The sequence below is a fragment of the Nycticebus coucang genome, chromosome 8 (assembly GCF_027406575.1).
Source record: "Nycticebus coucang isolate mNycCou1 chromosome 8, mNycCou1.pri, whole genome shotgun sequence".
In the NCBI taxonomy this organism is placed as follows: Eukaryota; Metazoa; Chordata; class Mammalia; order Primates; family Lorisidae; genus Nycticebus; species Nycticebus coucang.
The window spans coordinates 77,344,059-77,366,473 of NC_069787.1; the positions used below are offsets into that span (position 1 = coordinate 77,344,059).

Here is a 22,415-nt window from a genome sequence, read left to right on the forward strand (position 1 = left end):
TATTAAAAAACAAGGTAAATATCCAAGTAAAGACTGGCAAATAGGTTTCACTCATCACCTTAAGGTATGTGGTAGGTACATGGTATACAATATTTGCTGATAATTGTGGATACTTTTACTAATTGAAGTGTTCCCTTGCAAGACAAAAAAGGCACAGAAAGTTGTAAAGGCTTTAGTATATGAGATTATTCCCAGATTTAGACTCCCTTGGAGTTCACAAAGTGACAATAGGCCTGCCTTCAAAGGACCTGTTACTCAGAGAATGTCTAAAACCCTGGGCATAAAATACCATCTACACTGTTCTTAGAGGCCCCAATCCTCTGGAAAGTAGAAAAAAATGAATGATAAAAATCAAAGGACAGTTACAAAAACTAACTCAAGAGACTCATCTCCTTTGGACTAAATTACTTTCCATTATTCCCCTCAAAATAAGCCTCAGAAACTTGGTTGTAGCCCATTTGAGTTATTATATGGAAGGCCCTTCTAACTAACAATTTAGCTTTCCTCTCATAGAGATGTAGTTATAATCAAAACTCTTCCCTCCAATTCACCTTCTCTGACTCCAATTTGGAGAATCTCTTTTCTGTTATCTTGTTTTCTTCTATCACTGTTAAAGTTATAGGAATATATTCTTGAATACATCATTCGTGAGTAAAATCCTAAAACCTACCACCTCCTACAGAAATGGACCGTGAACAGAATCAACCACAGTCCTTTCAATATCATTGACTTTGTTATTTCCAACCTGACACCACTGACATTGTAACTAACCCCCTCCTCTCATGGTTTCACCCTTGCATTTTAATGAGCTAATCAGATTTATGTCTTCAAAATGGTGTCATCAAACCTCAAATAGTAAAATTGTTCCAGTCCAAGACCTGATTCTATTGCAGACCCCTAGATCGCAGTCCCTCTGGAGAAACTCTAACTGCCCCCTTCTTTCATTGCCTGATTCAACAGAAAACAGTTAGATCAATCGTCGTCCTTTTCCCCTAACAGCAGTAGCTAGAGCTTCAACTCAGAGGGAGAGAATTGATACAGGGCAGCTGGTGCCTTGGCTCTGGCTGCCCCCAGGGCATGGGAGGACTTGCTGTGCCTTCTGCTTCCCAGCCCTGGGGGGTGTTGGTGCAGCAGGACAGATGGACCAGAGGAGGTGAGGGCTGGAGAGGGGCAAGCATGACAGAAGCCTGCGGGTCCCTAGTTAGTTGAGGGAGAACGTGTTCTACTTGCCCCTTACTTCAGGGTGCAGTGCTGCCAGTATGAAACAGCCCTCTGGAGCATGCAGATAGCTTCTGGGCCTGGGAGTAGCCTTGGTACAGGGTTCCCCCCTTCAGGGCTCAAGGGGGGACCCCCCGCATTTCCTAGACCTGGTCAATTTAGGTAAGTTTCTTAGGCCTCTAACACACCGAGGTTTTGCCCAGAGGAAAGGACTGTATAACCATTCATTTGTCAATACATTCATTAACCTTGCCCCAAGGGAAGGGACTGTACCCATTTATTTGTTAGGATATCTATATTTATATCTCTATCTCTCTATATCTCTCCCTAGACAAATAAGGAGAGATTTTTTTTTTTCCATTTTAGGTTTTTCCCTCTGCTAAAAGCTCAGATGCTTTTTCTGTATTCTTTTTTATAAAATAAATCCTGTCTTATCACTGATCTGTGGTCCATGTATTCATTCTTTGAATCCCTGAGACCAAGGACCTACTGAAGAAGAAATTTCAGTAACAAAGGGACAGAAGAAATGAAAGTGTCCCCAAGAAACTGACATCTGAACTGGAATATAAAATAACATCCCTGCACAAAGGTCCCTGGGCAGGAGCCTGCAAAGCAAGTATAAGAAGGAAGGAACTGGCCAGAGCTTAGCATCTTGTTTATTTGAGTAGTTGTATGAGAGGATTTTAAATTGTATCTCTCTGCCAGTAGAGTTGAATTTTTTTCTTCTTACTGGACATTTCCCTTTGTGTGTCTATGTTTTAATTGAGATATTGGGCTTTTTCATGTTCTCCACACATTAAGAATCTCAAGCTCCAAGTAAGATGGTCATGTGGCTTTGCAGAGTGGGGGAATCCACGGGACCAGGCAAACATTCCATACCACTTCCCAGGTCACCTCTTTCCACAGGTTCCCTCCCTGCCTTCAGGTCTCCACTCAAATGACACCTCCTTAGCCAATCTTCTACACACAACTCATCCACTTATTTTATTTTCTTCATATCATGATTGCAAGTTTCCCCCGCTCCCCAGTTGTTAAAAAAAATAACGATATAAAAATAAACATATTGGCGGGGTGTGGTGGCTCATAGCTGTAATCCTAGAACTCTGAGAGACTCAGGTGGGAGGATCATTTGAGCTCAGGAGTTGGAGACCAGCCTGAGCAAGAGTAACACCCTATCTCTCTTTGAGTAACACTCAAAGTAGAAAAATTAGCCAGGTGATGTGGTGGGTGCCTGTAGTTCCCTCCCAAGCAGCTGGGACAATAGGCGCATGTCTGGCTCTGTCCTATATTTTTGTTGTTGTTGTTTTTTAGACAGGGTCTCTTTGTTGCCCAGGCTACAATGCAGTGCCTAGGTCATAGCTCACTGCAACCTTGAACTCTTTACCTCAATTGGTCTTCCCACCTTACCCTCCCAAGCAGGGACTACAGATCTGAGCACCCATATTCTTTTAAAAAATGGACTTTAGGGTGGCACTTGTGACTCAAAGGAGTAGGGCACCGGCCCCATATACCAGAGGTGGCAGGTTCAAACCTGGCCCCAGCCAAAAACTACTACTACTACAAAAAAAAGGACTTTATTTATTTATTTATTTTGTAGAGACAGAGTCTCACTCTATCACCCTCCGTAGAGTGCTGTGTCATCACACAGCTCACAGCAACCTCCAACTCCTGGGCTTAGGCGATTCTCTTGCCTCAGCTTCCTGAGTAGCTGGGACTACAGGTGCCCACCACAACACCCGGCTATTTTTTTGTTGCAGTTTGGCTGGGGCCGAGTTTGAACCTGCCACCCTCGGTATATGGGGCTGGCGCCCTACCCATTGAGCCATAGGTGCTGCCCTGGACTTTATTTTATTTATTTATTATTATTATTATTTTTTGGGTTTTTGCCTGGGGCTGTTTTTTTTTTTTTTTTAAGAATTTCTTACTCTTTTTTGTCACTCTTTTCTTTTTTTCTTTATTTATATTTATTTATTTATTTGTGGTTTTTGGCCGGGGCTGGGTTTGAACCCGCCACCTCCGGCATATGGGACCAGCGCCCTACCCCTTTGAGCCACAGACGCCGCCCTTGGGGCTGGGTTTGAACACGTCACCTCTGGCATATGGGGCTGGTGCCCTACTCCTTTGAGCCACAGGCGCCGCCCCCTGTGGACTTTATTTATAAATAGCAGTTCAAGGTTCACACACACGGACACACACACACCCACACACTGAGCAGAAAGTATTAGTTCCAATGTATTCCCTGATCCCACACATACACAACTTCCCCTACTATCAACATCTTTTTTTTTTTTTTGTAGAGACAGAGTCTCACTTTATGACCCTCGGTAGAGTGCCGTGGCATCACACAGCTCACAGCAACCTCCAACTCCTGGGCTTAAGCGATTCTCTTGCCTCAGCCTCCTGAGTAGCTGGGACTACAGGCGCCCACCACAACACCCGGCTATTATTTGGTTGCAGTTCAGCCGGGGCTGGGTTTGAACCCGCCACCCTCGGTATATGGGGCCGGCGCCCTACTGACTGAGCCACAGGCGCCGCCCTACTATCAACATCTTTAAGCAGATTGGTCCATTTATTACAATTGATGAAGTTAAATTGGTACCTCATTATCATTCACAGTCCACAGTTAACATCAGGGCTTGCTTTTTTTTTTGAGACAGAGTCTCACTTTGTCACCATTGGTAGAGTGCTGTGGCATCACACCTCACAGCGACCTCAGACTCTTGGGCTCAAGCGATTCTCCTGCGTTAGCCTCCTGAGTAGCTGGGACTACAGGCACCTGCCACAACAACCGGGCTATTTTTAGAGACTCGGGTCTCTAAAGGGTCTCGCTCTTGCTTAGGCTGGTCTTGAACATGTGAGCTCAAGCAATCCACCTGCCTTGGCCTTCCAGAGTGGTAGGATTACAGGCGTGAGCCACCGTGTCAGGCCCAGGATCTCACTCTTGCTCAGGTTGATCTTGAACTCCTGAGCTCAGGTAGTCCTCCTGCCTCAGCTCCCAGAGTGCTAGGATTACAGGAATGAGCTGCTATACCTGGCAGAAGAAAGTATTTATTGCAAAGGATCCACTCAATGGGGCAGTAAGATGAATGGACTGCCTCAAATCTGCCTCCCTGATCAGTAGTGTCAGGAGTTTTTCTGGAGGTGAGATGAACAATGCATAAGGGGAGTGAGCATCATTACCTGTTTGAGGTGGAGTGCAGCACACACAATCATACCATTACATGTATCCCATGATTTAAAAATGGGATAAGTCCCTTCCAGGCTGAGGATTTTTAGCGGCATAATGAGCTGAGAATATTGTCATTCTTTCCTTGTGCACAGGCAGGACACAGGAAGTGGGTTGTTCAGCAGGGCCTTGGGCACAGCCTGTGGTGGGGTATCACTTATCTTGTCTTCTCGGGATAAACGGTGGTATAAAGCTGTGTAGTTGTCTCGTGGTTGCAAAGGAGGCATCCACTATTTCTGGGAAAGAAATTCAAAGGAGAATGTATCAGTGCAACAAAAAGAAACAACATTCTGACCAGCAAATCTTACTTGTCAGGGACCTTGAAAAGTACAAAGAAAATAAAAAACTATAAAAAGACATTTTCTTGCTTATGGAGCCAGTCATAGGCTCACTCTTAGTGTTGTACATATTACAGGTTTTTTGTTTTTGTTTTGAGACAGAGTTTCATTTTGTCGCCCTCAGTAGAGTGCTGTAGTGTCACAGCTCACAGCTCACAGCAACCTCCAACTCCTGGGCTTAGGCGATTCTTTTGCCTCAGCCTCCAAGTAGCTGGGATTACAGGTACCGCCACAACACCTGGCTATATATATATATATATATATATATATATTTTGTTGTTGTTGTTGCAGTTTGGCCAGGGCTGGGTTCAAATCCACCACCCTTGGTATATGGGGTCAGCGCCCTACTCACTGAGCCACAGGAGGTGCCCCATAGTACAGGTTTTGATAAATGTATGACATGTATCCACCATTATACCAGTATAGTATCATAGAGAATAGTTTCATTGCTGGAAAAATCCTTTGTACTCTGCCCTTGAATCCCACCCACCCCTCGCCAGTCCCTGGCAACCACTGATCCTTTTACTGTCTCTGTAGTTTAGTCTTTTAAAGAATGTCGTATAATTGGATAATACAGCATGCAGGCTTTAAGATTGACTTTTTCCACTTAGCATATGCATTTAAGTTTCCCCATGTCTTCTTATGGGTTGCTAGCTCATTTCTTTTTAATACTAAATAATTAAACACTGAATAATCTATTGATTGGATGTACCACAGTTTATGTATCCATTTACCTACTGAAGGACATCTTAGTTGCTTATGGCAGTTGTTACTTAAGCTGCTATAAACATAAGCATCCATTTTATGTAGTTGTGTGCATAGTTTTAACTCTTTTGGGCAAATACCACAGAGTACAATTTGTGGATCGTATGAGAAGAACATGCTTAGTTTTGTCTTCCAAAGTACCTGTGCCATCTTCCAATCCTACCAGCAAGAATGACAGCTCCTGCTGCTCTCTGTCCTTTGCAGTATTTGATATTGTTAGTGTTTTGGATTTTGGCCATTCTAATAGTTGTATAGTGGTATCTCATTGCTGTTTGGGGCTATATTCTTTAAAAATGCCAATGGCGTGACAGGAAAACCTGAGGGACTGGTCTAGATTAGAAGACAGGCGACAGAGGTGAGGATTCGATGCACAGTGATCCTGGACTGCTCCTGGTCAGGGATAAAAAGTAGAAGATGTTATTGGGACAGTTGACAAAATCGGAGCAGGGAATGCAGATAAGTGTTACGTTACTATTAGTTTTCTGAATTTGGGTATTGTCCACAACTTCATTCTTAGGACACAGATACTAAAAGAGTAAGGGGCAAGCGGCTGATGTATGCAACTTATCTCAAGTGATTTAGAAGAAAACATAAGATACAGGTAAAGGAAATATGTCATACATTAACAATTTGTGAAACGCGATGAAGGGGATATAGGAGCTTTTTGTACTATCTTTGAAACTTTCTTGAGAATTATTTCAAAATAAAAATTTTCGGAATTTTAAAAAAAGTGATGTATTTAACATTACATTCATATAGTTTGATGCACGCGCTCAAGTTTCTCAAACGTAAAGAATGGAGTCGCAGATTCTTTTTTTTTTTTTATTGTTGGGGATTCATTGAGGGTACAATAAGCCAGGTTACACTGATTGCAATTGTTAGATAAAGTCCCTCTTAGAGTCGCAGATTCTTAAGGGGTGTGCGTCTTCAGTTTGCCTACCTAGTTTACAAAACGCCATTAACATCCCTGTTAATTTTATTATGTATTATCTTTCTCACGACAATCTAAGGTTGATGGCTGTGATATTCAAAGTGTAGTCTGTGGACCCGCAGCATTAGCCTTATCAGGGCGCTGGTTAGAAATGCAGTCCTCAGACTTCCAACCCAGACTTTCTGAATCAGAAACTCCGGGTGTGGGGCGGGGGTTCAGAATCTGCGTTTCCAAAAATTCTCCAACTTTCTATAAAATTTAAGTGTGGTTAATCTATGATCTATTAGGGTGGCATCTGGCTGGCTTCCGCAGTCTGCGAGAGAATGAACAGCAGGCTCCGAAACACGAGTTAACTGTGCAGGAACCAGCGGGCAGCGCGCGCGCCCTCCCCCAAGGCACCCTTTCCGCGCTGGCAGCCGGCGCCCCGATGCCCCAGCAAGGTGGGGAGGAGCGGCCGAACGGGGCGGGCCGCAGCCTGGCGTCCCCGCCTCCCAAGTTTTCGGTCCGCCGCGTCGCGCCGTCCTCTTCCTTCCAGCTCTCTATTTTCCTTCCTTCCTTCCTTCCTTCCTTCCACCGGGCGCGATGGAGCCGGGGCGCCGGGCGGCCGCGGCGCTGCTGGCGCTGCTGTGCGCTGGGTGCTCGCTGCGCGCTGGGCGCGCCCAGTACGAGCGCTACAGTTTCCGCAGCTTCCCGCGGGACGAGCTGATGCCGCTCGAGTCGGCCTACCGGCACGCGCTGGACCAGTACAGCGGCGAGCACTGGGCCGAGAGCGTGGGCTACCTGGAGATCAGCCTGCGGCTGCACCGCCTGCTGCGCGACAGCGAGGCCTTCTGCCACCGCAACTGCAGCGCGGCGCCCCTGCCCGAGCCTGCCTCCCGCTTCGCCGGCTATCCCGAGTTGCGCCTCTTCGGGGGCCTGCTACGCCGCGCGCACTGCCTCAAGCGCTGCAAGCAGGGCCTGCCAGCCTTCCGCCAGTCCCAGCCTAGCCGCGACGTGCTGGCGGACTTCCAGCGCCGCGAGCCTTACAAGTTCCTGCAGTTCGCCTACTTCAAGGCAAGTACACCCCGCCCCGCGGCCCGGCCCCACCCACGGCAGGCCCCGCCCCCACACCCGGGCCCCGCCCCTCCGTCCTGAGCTTGGTTCCACCGCCCTTCCTTGACTGGGCTCTATCTTCCAGCCAGGCCTGCCAAAGGTCCAAGTCCTTTTTCTTCTTCTTCACCTTAAGTAGAGATGAAATGACTTTTATTAAAAAGACAGAGCCTCATGTTGTTGTCCTGGCTAGAGTGCCGTGACTTCAGCCTAGCTCACAGCGACCTCAAACTCCTGGGTTCAGGTGATCCTCCTGCCTCAGCCTCCCAAGTAGCTGGACTGCTGCTGCGGGCCACAACGTCTGGCTAATTTTTGTTCTGTATTTAGTAGAGAAGGGTCTCCAACTCCTGAGCTCAAGGGATCTTCCTGCTCGGCCTCCCAGAGTGCTAGGATTACAGGTGTAAGCCACCTGGCCCGCCGAAAATGTCTTTCTTAAAAGGTTGTTCTAAGGTAAAGAATACTTTACGTAGAACGCAGCACAGTGCCTGACTCCAAGTAAAGTGCCTGGTAAATAGTACTTGTTATTTGAGGGCAGACTCCTCTTCTCTGTAAATACTATTAAAATCGCCTTTTCTCAGGTGAGTTGTGATTTGCGATAATAGCAGAAGAGGACCCAAGGAGCCAAGTAGTCCCTTTTGAAGAGGAGAAATCGAGGCCAGGGAAGGACAGGGGCTCCTTTCGAGGCCACATCCCTGCTTAGAGGAGAAGAGCTTTTGCCTCGTGAGTCACCAGGGTTGGCCCCCTCTGCTGTCTCTCTCTTTCATCTGGAATTTAACACAGTTCACTGCCTCCTTTTTATGGCTGCTTAAATGCTCTCTGTGATTGCCAGCTAAAAATAGCCACAAATTGCAGTTCTCCATCCTATGAGTCCTTACCCTGGGGACCCACAAGTTTTAAGAATGGGTTGAACCCTGTCACTGGACAAAGAGGCTGTAGCTTGGTGGGTCTTCACAGGGCTTGACTAAGAAAGCCTTTGCAAAGCCCAGTTTCTACTTTCTCTGGTTGAAAAAGATTTTAAACAATAAAAAAAAAAAAGAGGGACGGAGGGAGGGGGGTGGGGCCTTGATGTGTGTCACACTTTATGGGGGCAAGACATGATTGCAAGAGGGACTTTACCTAACAATTGCAATCAGTGTAACCTGGCTTATTGTACCCTCAATGAATTCCCAACAATAAAAAAAAAAAAAAAGATTTTAAAAGGAATATAGTTCTATTTATTTTATAATGACTACAAAAATGGATTCATGGTATATCCTAGACTCTTGAGGTACATTTTTGCTTTGTTTTGTTTTTTAACTTTATTTTGAGTTTCTGGACTGCAAGATCAGTTTTTCATATTTCCATTGAGACAGAGCCACATGTAGATTGCATTCTTATTTATTTTATTGAGCAATGAAATAACATAAAACCCACAAAAGAAGAAAAGCTGAGTAATTCCTATGCTTAGGTACAGTTTTATTTAAATGATCAGTTTTATGAGTGTTTGTCCTGGCAATAAAAAAAGAAACAGTTTTAAAATAGAACCAGGGGATGAGATTAATAAAATTCTAGAATGTTGAAAATGATGGCTTGCTAATATAAGCACTGTTTTTAAAGCTAAAAATGGCCGGGCGTGGTGGCTCACGCCTGTAATCCTAGCACTCTGAGAGGCCTAGGTGGGTGGATTGCTTGAGTTCACGAGTTTGAGACCAGCCTGAGCTAAAGTGACACCCCATTTCTACTAAAAATAGTAAAACTGAGGCAAGAGGATTGCTTGAGCCCGAGTTGGAGGTTGCTGTGAGCTATTATACCACAGCACTCTACCCAGGGCAACAACTTGAGATTCTGTCTCAAAAAAAAAAAACAAAAAAAAACCCCAACAAGCTAAAAATGATTTTTCTAATTCTTTTTTGCATAGCTTTTGGCAAATACAATCTGAACAAAATTTAAGTCACATACTCAAGGGGGGAACATTTTATTTTTAAACCTGGAGAATACCAGAAGCTCTGATTTTTTTCAGCATACAGACAAATTTGAACAAGTGATACAGGGAAAAGGGGAAGAACATCTTCCTCAGTGTGATCATAAAGCATGTGTTTTCTCCATCATGGCAGTCTCAAGAGGTTAAGATGTTCATAGCTTCTCTTCAAAAGCCTTTGTAGGGTGGGACTGCAAACTAATACAGCCTCTTTGGAAAGAAGTATGGAGAATCCTCAAGGAACTCAAAATATACCTTCCATTTAATCCTGCAGTCCCATTACTAGGTATATACCCAGAAGAAAAGAATATCATTTTATCATGAAGACATTTGCACTAGATTGTTTATTGCAGCTCAGTTTACAATCGCCAAGATGTTGAATGAACCCAAGTGCCCATCGACCCATAAATGGATTAAGAAACTGTGGTATATGTATACCATGGAATACTATTCACTCATAAAAAGATGAAGACTTTACACCTTCTCTATTAACCTAGATAGAATTGGAGAACATTCTCTTTAGTAAAGCATCACAAGAATGGAGAAGCAGGTATCCAATGCATTCAATACTAATATGAAACCAATAGAAGAACTAATACATGCCCACACTAATACATGCCTCCTCAAGACGGGGAGTGAAAAAAGAGGGTGGGGAGATTGGTATGCTCCCACCTAATGGGCACGATGTAAGGGTATATGGCACACTTGCAGGGTGAGGGGCATGAATACAACAGAAACCCTACCTAATAAATGCAAACATTATAACCTAATCATTTCTACCCCCAAATTAATCTGAAAAAAAATTTTTTTTTTTTTTTTTGAGACAGAGTCTCACTTTATTGCCCTCAGTAGAGTGCCGTGATGTCACGCAGCTCACAGCAACCTCCAACTCCTGGGCTTAGGTGATTCTCTTGCCTTAAGCCTCCCGAGTAGCTGGGACTACAGGCTCCTGCCACAACGCCTGGCTATTTTTTTGTTGCAGTTTGGCCTCACTTGGGTTTGAACCCACCACCCTTGGTATATGGGGCTGGTGCCCTACCCACTGAGCACAGGTGCCACCCTTAATCTGAAATTTTTTTTTAAAGCCTCTATAGGTCTTGTGACAACTACTTATGTAAAAGTCAATAAAATACTGTCTTTCTTGGTATTTTGAGATCTTTTACAGAGAAGGAAAAAGGTAAGTATTTTATTAATAAGTGTGAATGTTCCCTTAATTGTTTCAACTGAAGATACCACGGAAAAAGTGACTTTGGGTGAATTTATTATATGATTTCTTCTTTTCTCAATGATGTTTACATTTTTATACTCTCTTTATGGGAAGGAGAAAATGGTGACAGGCTGTTATGTTCTACCTGGTATCTGAAGGCTGGAGATTGATACTGGAGGTAGATGATGGGGTAGAAGGGTTTGGGGGAATATTACTGTGTAGTTCCAATTCTCAGGTCTCCATTTCAGTGATGAAGGACAAAGGCCTAAGTTGAACATGGGAATAGGAATGGTGCTTTCTGGCTGTCCGAGTGAGGTGAGGAGGCTTGGGTATGGGATCTTGTAGAAAAGGGCCATGCTATTGTTATGTAGACCTCAAGGTCACCGTAGGTTTCTTGTCACCAGCCTACTTTAGGTCTATGTCATTAGCTGTAGGTTCTCTCCAGGGCTGCCATCCTCCATGAATTTTGCTTGACTTTTCCATAGACCAAGCCAAAAGTGGGCCCCAGCACTTCAGCAAGTCCTCAGTGACTGCTACAGGCTGAGCTGGGCAGAGCAGGTTGGCTCATAGGCACTCAATCCAGGCTTTTCCCAGATGTGGGCTCTGATCTTCCCCAAGCCACAGTGCCTGTTGCCACATCAAGGCTGAGATAGGGTGGCTCCTTTGGCAGGTAGCTGGGGTCTCACTCAGGTGGCTGTCCCCTAGTTGCCCATGGCCAGGTGGGTGCTCTCACCCACCTTCACAACCTGCCTGGAGTCTGTCAGAGGTTTAGCTGTCAAGATGTGTCTCCATGTTCCAGCTGCAGAGCTTAAGTTGAAGTAAATAAAATCACTCTTTTATTCTTTTCTCTTCAGGAAAAGGTTCCATTTTGTAAAACTCGGATGCCAAGTTAAAGGCTTTAAAAAGCCTACTCTGGGCCCCTAAGTTGCTCTTCTGAGAAACAGAGATTCTCATTTCATTAGCAAATGCTTTGAAAGGAGGCATTCCCTTCCTTCTGCCTGCAGACTAGCCTTTTTCTGGCCAAGGATGTGGAGCTTTCTATGGGGCTTTTTCTAAGCAATCCTGCTTCAAGCCACTAATTGGCATTCCCTAAACATCACCATAACGTTTGGGAGTCTGCTGTGGCCACCACTCACCAGGTCTCCAATGTAGCCACTGCCATTGTCTCAAAATGACTTGGCTTCACTTCTGAGGCAATTTGGTGCAGATATGTGCTGCTCTATGATTCTCAGAAATCCAGGTGTATGTCCCTGGATTATCCCTTTGTTTTCTCTCTCCAAACTGAATCCCCAAATTCCTGCCTCTGAGTGTCCAGCCGGACGGTTGAAGGCGTGTCTACACAGGTGCAGTGCCTGCCCTTCCCCTAACAGGTGGCACCATGATTCCCCCCATGTGAGGGGCCCTCTGGGTGCTGGTCATGGGTCCCCACAGGGAGGCATCCATGTCTCTGCCTGCCTGTCCTCTCAAGGTCCTCCCACAATAATCCTGTTCTCCCTCCCTGAGGACTTTTGCCCTGCTAGGCACTGTGAACCAGGATGCTGGCCCCGAAGGTCCAGGGCCCAGAGACCTTGCTCGTCCTTCAGATCCCAAGGGAAGCTTTTTCTAGCCTGTGAGATTCCCTCATTCTCCTTCTTCTTCTGAGGCCAGTCACTTCTTCCTGCAGCTCCCTCCCTATTTTTCTCCTTTCCTCAAATTTGTCACGTTTTTTCAAGAGCACCAGCTTTTGTCAAATGGGTAATTGCTTCATTATGACCAGGCAGAAAAACTCAGACAACAAAACTACCTTCCCTGAGACAACAAAACTAAGAATCAACTGGCCACTCTTTTTGGGAGGAGAAGAGAAGGGAGAAAAATACGAATTAATTTTATGACAATAGCATGTGGTCATAATATCATGATGTTCAAATTACAGATACTTATCGGGTCCTGCCTTGTCCCAAGGACTGTGCCAGGTATCAGGAATGTGGGCATGATGACACTCAGCTGGGTCCTCCAAGGAGCACAGTCTGATGGAGAGGATAGACACATTAGCTGAGATTAGGTGTAAAAAGCAGGAAAATGTACCCAGGGGTAACATAAAAGAGAAGATTTTTTTTGTTATTTTTGTAGTTTTTGGCCAGGGCCGGGTTTGAACCCGCCACCTCCAGTATATGGGGCTGGCACCCTACTCCTTGAGCCACAGGCGCCACCCCAAAAGAGAAGATCTTAATTGAAGTTCCTGGGAGATAAGGAGAACTTACTAGGATAGTCCGTGAAAGTAGGGGTTACTTTTTCCTGTTTTTTTTTTTGTTGTTGTTGTTGTTATTGTTGTTGTTGTTACAATCCCCTAGAAACAATGACTGCACATAGAAGGCTCACCACAAATATTTGCTGAGTAGATGGGTAGGTGAGGAGGAGATGGGGGTCATTGAGAGTGTAGGTAGAGGGTTCTGTGAGAGATTCAGGAAAACATTTAATAGAGTCAGCAAAGTTCTAGCAGAAAAGATATAAAGCCAAAAGGGGTATTTTTTTTTTTTTTTTTTGAGATAGGGTCTCACTCTGTCACCCGGGCTAGAGTGTAGCACCATCAATCGTAGCTCACAGTAACCTGAAACTCCTGGGCTCAAGGGATCCTCCTGCCTCAGCCTCCCAAGTAGCTGCACCACCATGCCCAGATAATTTTTTTTGTATGTTTTATACATATAGGGCAGGGGTCCTCAAACTGCGGCCCGTGGGCCACCTGAGGCGGTGTGATTCTATTTGTTCCCATTTTATTTTGTTTTTTTACTTCAAAATAAGGTATGTGCAGTGTGCATAGGAATTTGTTCATAGTTTTTCTTTTTAAACTATAGTCTGGCCCTCCAGCGGTCTGAGGGACAGTGAATTGGCCCCCTGTTTAAAAAGTTTGAGGACGCCTGATATAGGGTCTCACCCTTGCTCAGGCTGGTCTCAAACTCCTGGCCTCAAGCAAACTTCCCTCCTTGGGCTCCCAGAGTAAAAGATTATCGGCATGAACCACTGTGCCCAGCCGCATATTGGGTTATTTGAGGACAGTGTCATAAAGTGATTATTAACAGAGGTGTGCTCATTGTGCTGCTGGAGTACCCTGGGGCCAGTGAGAGCGTGCCTAGGCCAGAAGAGGCCAGGAGATAGCAGTTATAGGAACCTGAAAAAGGGGAGATGAGACGTGGACAGAGTTACCATGGGAGGAGCTGTGTGACCTTCAATTAAGAGACACAGCAGGGCGGCGGCCGTAGCTCAGTGGGTAGGGCGCCAGCCACAGACACCAAGGCCGGCGGGTTCAAACCCCACCCAGGCCCGCTGAAACAACAAAGACAACTGCAACAACAACAAAAATAGCTGGGTGTTGTGGCAGGTGCCTGTACTCCCAGCTACTTGGGAGGCTGCTGTGATCTGTGATGCCATGGCACTCTACGCAGGGCGACAGCTTGAGACTCTGTCTCAAAAAAAAAAAAAAAAAAATACGAGACACAGCAGCCCAGAGAAGGGAGCCAGGAGATGAAACAACCTGACCTTACTCTCTTCCTTCATTCTCCTACCAGGGCTCCTCAGTGGTGAGCTGCTTTGGAAACCAGAGGATGAGGGAGTCTGTTGTAGTCACCCCCAGACCAGCCTTCTGGGCACAGACAGGTGGAGGCAGCACAGAGTGGGTGGAGAAAGACACATCCAGGCTATCCACACTGTGGGAGGGCTGAAGTAGGAGGGTTGCTTGAGGTCAGGAATTCAAAACCAGCCCAGGCAAGAGTGAGATCACATCTCTACTGAAAATAGAAAAACCAGCTGGGAATTGTGGCACACACTGTAGTCCCAGCTACATGGGAGGCTGATGCAGGAGGATCTCTTGAGCTCATGAGTTTGAGGTTGTTGTGAGCTAGACTGAAGCCATGACACTCTACCCAGGGCAACAGAGTGAAACTGTCTCAAAAAAAAAAAAAAAAAAAAGGAAAAAAGAGGCCATCCAGGCAATCACCTGCAGGGAATAGACAGACACTTGTCCAGTGTGGCTAAAACTAATCTCCATGGGCCCTGAAAATCACTGGACCTTTAGGTGGAAACATCATGTAGGTACAAAAAGTTACTAAAGGACTGAACAGACTTTTTTTTTTTTATATTAAATCATAGCTGTGTACAATAATACAATCGTGAGGTACAATGTGCTGGTTTTATATACAGTTTGAAATATTTTCATTGAACTGGTTAACATAGCCTTCATGGCATTTTCTTAATTATTGTGTTCAGACTTTTATATTCTACATTTAATAAATTTCACCTGTACCCTTCTAAGATGCACAGTAGGTGTGGACCCACTAATTACCTTCCCTCCACCCAACAGACTTTTTTGTTTTTTTTTTTTGAGACATAGTCTTACTTTGTCACCTTTGGTAGAGTGTTGTAGTATCATAGCTCACAGCAACCTCAAACTCTTGGGCTCAAGTGATCCTCTTGCCTCAGCCTCCTTGCCAGATGCCCAACACTAGGCCCAGCTATTTTAAGAGATGGGGGGGGGGGTCTCACTCTTGCTCAGGCTGGTCTCGAACTCCTGAACTAAGGCAATCCACCCGCCTCGCCCTCCCAGAGTGCTAGATTACAGGTGTGAACCACCATGCTCACCGTAAACAGAGTCCAGGGGTCCTCAAACTGCGGCCCGCGGGCTACCTGAGGCAGTGTGATTGTATTTGTTCCCGTTTTGTTTTTTTTATTTCAAAATAAGGTATGTGCAGTGTGCATAGGAATTTGTTTATAGTTTTTTTTTTAACTATAGTCTGGCCCTCCAACAATCTGAGGGACAGTGAATTGGCCCCCTGTTTAAAAAGTTTGAGGACGCTCAGCTTCCACTGAGTAGCTTTTATCTTCTTTGACTTTAGGCAAATAATCTCCCGAAAGCCATCGCAGCCGCTCATACCTTCCTGCTGAAGCATCCTGATGATGAGATGATGAAGAGAAACATGGCGTATTACAAGAGCTTGCCTGGTGCTGAGGACTACATTAAAGACTTGGAAACCAAGTCATACGAGGTATATTCAGATGTTTACATAGCGGTCAGTTGCAATATGACTTGTAAATGAAGTGAATCTCCATAAATAGCTAGTGATTTTTGGTAGCATTCGATGAATATTAGGACAATAGAAATGACTGACTTTTGGGTGGTGCTTGTGGCTCAGCTGGTAGGGCGCCGGTCCCATATGCCGGAGGTGGTGGGTTCAAACCCAGCCCCGGCCAAAAAAAACCACAAAAAAAAAAAAAAAAAAGAAATGACTGACTTTTTAGCACAAAGTTGATCTATTTAAAAAATGATCTTTTTAAAAAAAAGATTTTATATTCCAGGATGATTTTAAAAGCCACCTTTCCTTTAGCTGCTACATTTGAGAAATATGGTGATTTAGGGGCCGGATTTTGTTAAGTTCCCACCTAAGGGGCATAATTTAGGGGTACATGGCACACCTCCTGGGGGAAGGACTCGGTTGCAACTCGAACTTTACCTTACTAATGCAAATAATGTAACCTGATTGTATGTACCCTCATATTAATAAAAAATACTATATAAGAAAAAGAAAGAAATGTGATCATCTAATAATGACCAGGAACAAAAGAAACATAAATGTCCATTTTTGATGAAACTATAAACATACAACATACATATTCCAGTGGAAAGTAAAGAGGAGTTAGGGAGGCTGACTAGGCAGATAAAGGTACTTATCTACGCATCTGCAAAGAGGAGTTCTGATGACACTTAACTACAGCCACAGTAAACAAAAGGTCTATTCCTTTTGGGCACTCACTATTGTCGGGCTGTGTGGAGCTCAGGCACTGGGGGCCTGGGTACCAAGGAAGGTAGGGCAGGGTTGAAAACAGAGTATGTGGGCGGTGCCTGTGGCTCAAAGGGGTAGGGCACCGGCTCCCATGTGCCGGAGGTGGTGGATTCAAACCCAGCCCCGGCCAAAAATTGCAAAAAAAAAAAAAAGAAAACGGAGTATGTATTGAAAGTTCCCCTGAGGAGCTGTGGATCCGAAGGCCTGCCCACGGGCTGTTCTGCAGTGTGATCACAGTGTAAGCTCACTTTTCACTGGTGGGAAAATGAAGTGTGCAGAAGTCTCTTTTCTGAGGGACCCTAAGTTTACCAGGGATGATTTCTCCAGCCTTCTACAGGGTTGGTGGGATGCCCATGCTTTTTTGTTAGGGTCTGAGAGTCAGTCTGGGGAGAGGGACAGGGGACTCCTCTTGGGGTCAGAGGACTTCACTGCCTTCCTGGTTTTCAGCCCCATGCCTCCACCTTGGCCTCCTGTATGCCTGGTCTCTGCCTCCTCAGCCTTTAGGGGTAAAGCCTCTGGAATAAAGTCTCTGGTGAAAAGTGGCTTTGGGAGATGTGATATCGTGGGTGGGCAAGTGTAGGAGGGAACCAGGGCACCAACAGCTCCATTCAAACTTGCAGCCCTGCTTTCATTTCCACTCCTTGCCCCAGACTTCTGTGGCCCCAACACCTGCAAGTACTTGCTTCCCCACTGGACCCTCCTCTATGATAATTTGGCTTTCTGTCTTTGCGAAAGTTGTTGAAATCTCTTGTCTGCTGCATGTTCCTCCCCTTTCTCCCAGAAGAGGGTCTATGCCTTTTTTACTGTCTTTACTGTTGTTTTCCTAAGGTTTGGGAACAGAGTGCATATGCTCAGTGCCCTGGAGTCGGCTAGTCAGTGGGGCCCCGCTGGGTGTGGCTGAGCTGACCTTCTGCTCACCTAGGGGGCCCCCTCTCACTGCTCTGCTTCTTTCTTGCTGATGCTGCCACCCTGACATTTACCATTTACCCAGTTTCCAGGAAAGGCTCCTTCATTCTCTGCCTGCCTTCTTTCCAGGGGATGCTGCCTGCCCAGGAGGCTTAAAGAAATTCACTTTCTCCACCTAAGGCCTTAAGCTTGGTGAAAATTTCAGGGGTAAGGGGTGGCCCTTAGATACCCCTATTCAGGAGCAACTGATTCAGGAGCTCCAAATGGATGATCCCGTGCTGGTGTCAGGGCTGTCCTGGCCACCCATGTTAGCAGCGTTTACGTGTACTTGGGATCTCTTACTGCCTGGACACCAAGCTTCTTCCTTAGTCCTAGTTCTCTTTTATCTGGTCCATCAACAATTAGCAGGAAACCTTTGAAGTTTCTACTATCTGGCACACGGTCGCCCTTCCTGGTATCTGGTACTGCTGCATGGCACTCCCGGGTTGGAGGGAGGAGGGTGACACATACCTGCTCTTAAACTTATGACTTTTCCTTAATTCAATTTTAAAAGTTAGCTTTATTGAGCTATAATTTATTTTCTTTCTCTTTTTCCTTTTTTTTTTTTTTGTAGAGACAGAGTCTCATTATGGCCCTCTGTAGAGTGCCGTGGCCTCACACAGCTCACAGCAACCTCCAACTCCTGGGCTTAAGCGATTCTCTTGCCTCAGCCTTCTCTTTTTCCTTTTTTTTTTTTTTTTTAGATAGAATCTTACTTTGTTGCCCCATGTAGAGTGTTGTGGCATCACAGCTCACAGCAACCTCAGACTCTTGGGCTCAAGCAATTCTCTTCTCTCAGCCTCCCGAGTAGCTGGAACTACAGGCACCTGCCACAGTGCCTGGCTGTTTTTAGAGACAGGGCCTTATTCTAGTTTAGGCTGGTCTTGAACTTGTGAGCTCAGGCCATCCACCTGTCTCAGCCTCCCAGAGGGCTGGCATTATAGGCGTGAGCCACCATGCCCAGCCCTAAAATTTATTTTCAATATAGCTACCAATCTTTTTTTTGAGACAGAGTCTCACTATGTTGCCCTCAGTAGAATGCTGTGGCTTCACAGTTCACAGCAACCCCCAACTCTTGGGCTTAAGCAATTCTTTTGCCTCAGCCTTCCAGGTAGCTGGGACTACAGGTGCCTGCCACAGTGCCCAGCTATTTTTTGTTGCAATTGTCATTGTTGTTTAGCTGGCCCAGGCCAGGTTTGAACCTGCCAACCTCGGTGTATGTGGCTGGCGCTGTAACCACTGTGCTACTAGCACCAAGCCATAGCTACCAATTTGAAGAGTACAATTCAATGAGTTTTGACAATGTACTCAGTTCTATAACTGCTACTATAGCCATGATATAGAATATTTCATCACCCCTGAAAAGTCCCCTCCTGCCTCTTAGCAGTCATGTCTTTACTCCAACCCCTGCCTCCTGGCAGCTGCTGGTCTAGTGTCTGTGACTATTGTTTTCCCCTTTTCCTTGATTCAAATTTGATTTTATTGTAAAGTGCCTGCTACTTTTTGAATTAAGCCAAATAAGCGCACCCATTCTAAGCAGGGTAGAAACAACTAGATAGAAAGTAAGTCACTGATTGGCTTCATATTTAGTTAAGGGTCGGTGTAGCTTCTTCAGAACTATTGAGTGATGGTCTTGACCCCTTTTGAGAAGCCACGACTGTCTCCCTTCATGCCCACGACAAGCTTCCCTGGCTTCTCCTTGCTTTTCAGAGCCTGTTCATCCGAGCAGTGCGGGCGTACAATGGCGAGAACTGGAGAACGTCCATCACAGACATGGAACTGGCCCTTCCTGACTTCTTCAAAGTCTTTTATGAATGTCTTGCGGCCTGTGAGGGTTCCAGGGAGATCAAGGACTTCAAGGATTTTTACCTTTCCATAGCAGGTTGGTGGTGGGTAAGTGGGACAGCTCTCTCTGAGGAATCTGTCTTCCTTACACGTCTGTTCTCTGTCTGCATGCCTCCTGGCTGCCTTGAGTGGCCTCTGAGGAGCTTCTGAGCTTACATATTAGTGGGTAATGAGGGGTAGTCAACACCTACATAGCTAAGCCTTTGACTTAGCTTCAGGAAAAGTAGTCGATAGGATGTTCAAGCACAGGCCACCAAGGAGGTCACCGTCCCTGCCCTGCTTGATTATAGATTTTCTGCAATTTTTGGAAAAAATAAAAATAGGCCTAAGAGCAACTCAACTCAGTGGCTCATATGACTGAGATCACTTTGATTATGGGAATTTTCTTCTTCTTCCTTTTTTTTTTTTTTTGAGATAGAGTCTCACTATGTCGTCCTCGGTAGAGTGCTGTGGTACAGCTCACAGCAACCTCAAACTCTTGGGCTTAAGCGATTCTCTTGCCTTAGCCTCCCAAGTAGCTGGGACTACAGGCGCCTGCCACAATGCCCAGCTATTTTTTAGTTGCAGTTGTCATTGATTTTTAGCAGGCCCGGACCAGGCTTGAACCCGCCAGCTTCTGTGTATGTGGCTGGCGCCCTACTCACTGAGCTACAGGCGCCGAGCCTAATTAGTCATCATTAAGGTAACTTTTTGAAATTTTCTTTTCTGATTATAAAACAATGTATGCTCATTGTAGGAAGTTTAGAAAACCCTGCAAAAAAGAAGAAAGAAAACCTAAAACAATATACTAGCTACGATACTTTTGCTAAATCTATGGTCCATATGCCCATTTTGTCATTTGTCCCAATAATGTTCTTCCTAGCATCACTGTTTTTCCTGGCACCAGATCCAGTCTAGAATCATGTTTCCTATTTAATTTTCATGTCTCTTTAGTGTTTTTTGAACTGGAACCGTCCTGTGGCCTTTCTTATTATGCCGATGATAATTTTTAAGAATGCGGGCCAATTGCTTTATAAATAACCCCCAACTTGGGTTATGATGATATGTCCTCACAATTACATTTGAGTTGTGCATTTTGGGCCAGAATACCACATAAATATCCTTCTTAGGGTGTCACATCCAGATCTGCATGATGTTTGTTTGCCACCATGTTACTAATGTTAATTTTTCAGCAGTAGGTTAAGGTATTTTCCAGTTTCTAGCTTCTCCACAGCATAGTGTTTGTTCTTTTAAGATTATTTATTGGCCCGGCACCTGTGGCTCATGTGGCTAAGGCACCAGCCACATACATCTGAGCTGGCAGGGTCAAATCCAGCCCAGGCCTGCCAAACAACAATGACAGCTACAACCAAAAAAAAATAGCCAGGTGTTGTGGCGGGCGCCTGTAGTCCCAGCTACTTGGGAGGCGGAGGCAGGAAAATCGCTTGAGCCCTGGAGTTGCTGTGAGCTGTGATGCCATGGCACTCTACCCAGGGCGACAGCTTAGGGCTCTGTCTCAAAAAAAAAAAAAAGGATTATTTATTAACAGCAAAACCATGACAACTTATTCATCGAACTCTGTCCTCTCCTCCTACCCCCTACTGATATTATCATCTACTGAGAATTCTTGCTTATGTCATTTTTTTCTATAAAGTTTGTGTATGTGAGGTTGGAGTATGGGTCACCTTCAAAGTACTCCCCTTGGCTATCTAGTGACTGTAGTGATATTCAGCAATGAGATATGTAGCACTTTCTCTAGGATGATTTCTCGAACTTAATTGTCAGTCCTTATGTGATGGCAGCTCTGATGGCCATTCCAACAAAGAATGCCAAAATTATTTTGAAGAGTGGACTAGGTACTGGCATCAGTGCACAGCTTCCCAAAGCGGGGGCACTTTGAAGGTGACCATAGTGATACTCAGCAAAGAGTCATGTAGTACTTTTTCTAGGATGAGTTCACAAACTTAAAATTATCTTACCTCGTATGTAAATAAATAAATATAAATATATATATTTTTTGGAGACCGAGTCTCACTATGTCATCCTTGGTAGAGTGCTGTGGCATCACAGCTCACAGCAACCTCAAACTCTTGGGCTTAATCTATTCTCTTGCCTCAGCCTCCCAAGTACCTGGGACAACAGGCACCCACCACAATGCCTGGCTATTTTTTTGTTATAGTTGTCATTGTTGATTTTAGTTGGTCCTGGCTATGTTCTAACCCACCAGCCTTGGTGTATGTGGCTGATACCCTACCCACTGGGCACCACCTATTTTTCTATATTTTTATGTCTGCTTCTTTTGTACAGAATACTTTATACACTGTTCTGTTCTTTGCTTTTTCCACTTAATGATGTATCCAACTTTGTATATAGGCATTTCATCATTCTTTCTTATCTGCTGCTAGGTACCCTGTTGGGGTTGTACGTGTGATGGACTAGTGTTTATTCAGGACCCTCAGGACCCTCATGGACATTGGGGTTCTTCTGGTCATTGGCTATTACATATAACACTGCAGTGGTTAACTTTGGGCTTTTTTTTTTTCTTTTTGGTAAGTATGGTGGTATGTTTTAAAAGTCAACCAAAGTGGGATTAATAGTTGAAAGAGTAAATGTTTCTGTGAATTATGTAGTATTTGAAGGTATCATTTGATATTCCTACCAGCAATGTATGAGAGTACCTGTTCCTCCACAGTCTTGCCAATGTAGGGTGTGCAACCATCCTGGAGTCTTTTGCTTTTAGCTATATAAAAGGAGAAAAAGGTGAGAACCAAGGATGACATGGGAAATTTTAGGGACCAGGCATGGAAGTAGCATTCATTAGTTGTTATTGTCAACATTTCATTGGCCACAACTGATCATATGACTCCAGCCTAACTGCAAGGGAGGCTGGGAAGCACGGTCTTTGACATCTTTATATGTTGTTATATTAGGTTTACTTTATTCTCTTTCAAAGGCTGTGTAGGTTCTATTGTTTGTGTGTTCCATAATTTATTAGTCATCCTCCTGTTGACTGGTTTTCAGGTATTTCCAAGTTTGTCTGTTTGCTGTTACAAACAGTGATTATGTGTGCCTGTGTCTAAAGAAAATTTCCGAGAAGTAGACTGC

General features: G+C 45.0%; 1 protein-coding gene across 1 annotated transcript in view; it reads left to right on the top strand.

The window, feature by feature from the left end:
• The first annotated feature begins 6,440 nt into the window (after positions 1-6,440).
• The window catches only part of CRTAP (cartilage associated protein), a 30,072-nt gene continuing 14,097 nt past the window's right edge, over positions 6,441-22,415 (top strand). Inside the window, exons 1-3 of the mRNA XM_053599939.1 lie at positions 6,441-7,531; positions 15,597-15,746; positions 19,197-19,368. Coding sequence (XP_053455914.1) covers positions 7,061-7,531; positions 15,597-15,746; positions 19,197-19,368 — 793 coding nt within the window. The 5' untranslated portion in view covers positions 6,441-7,060. The remainder of the gene's footprint in view (positions 7,532-15,596; positions 15,747-19,196; positions 19,369-22,415) is intronic.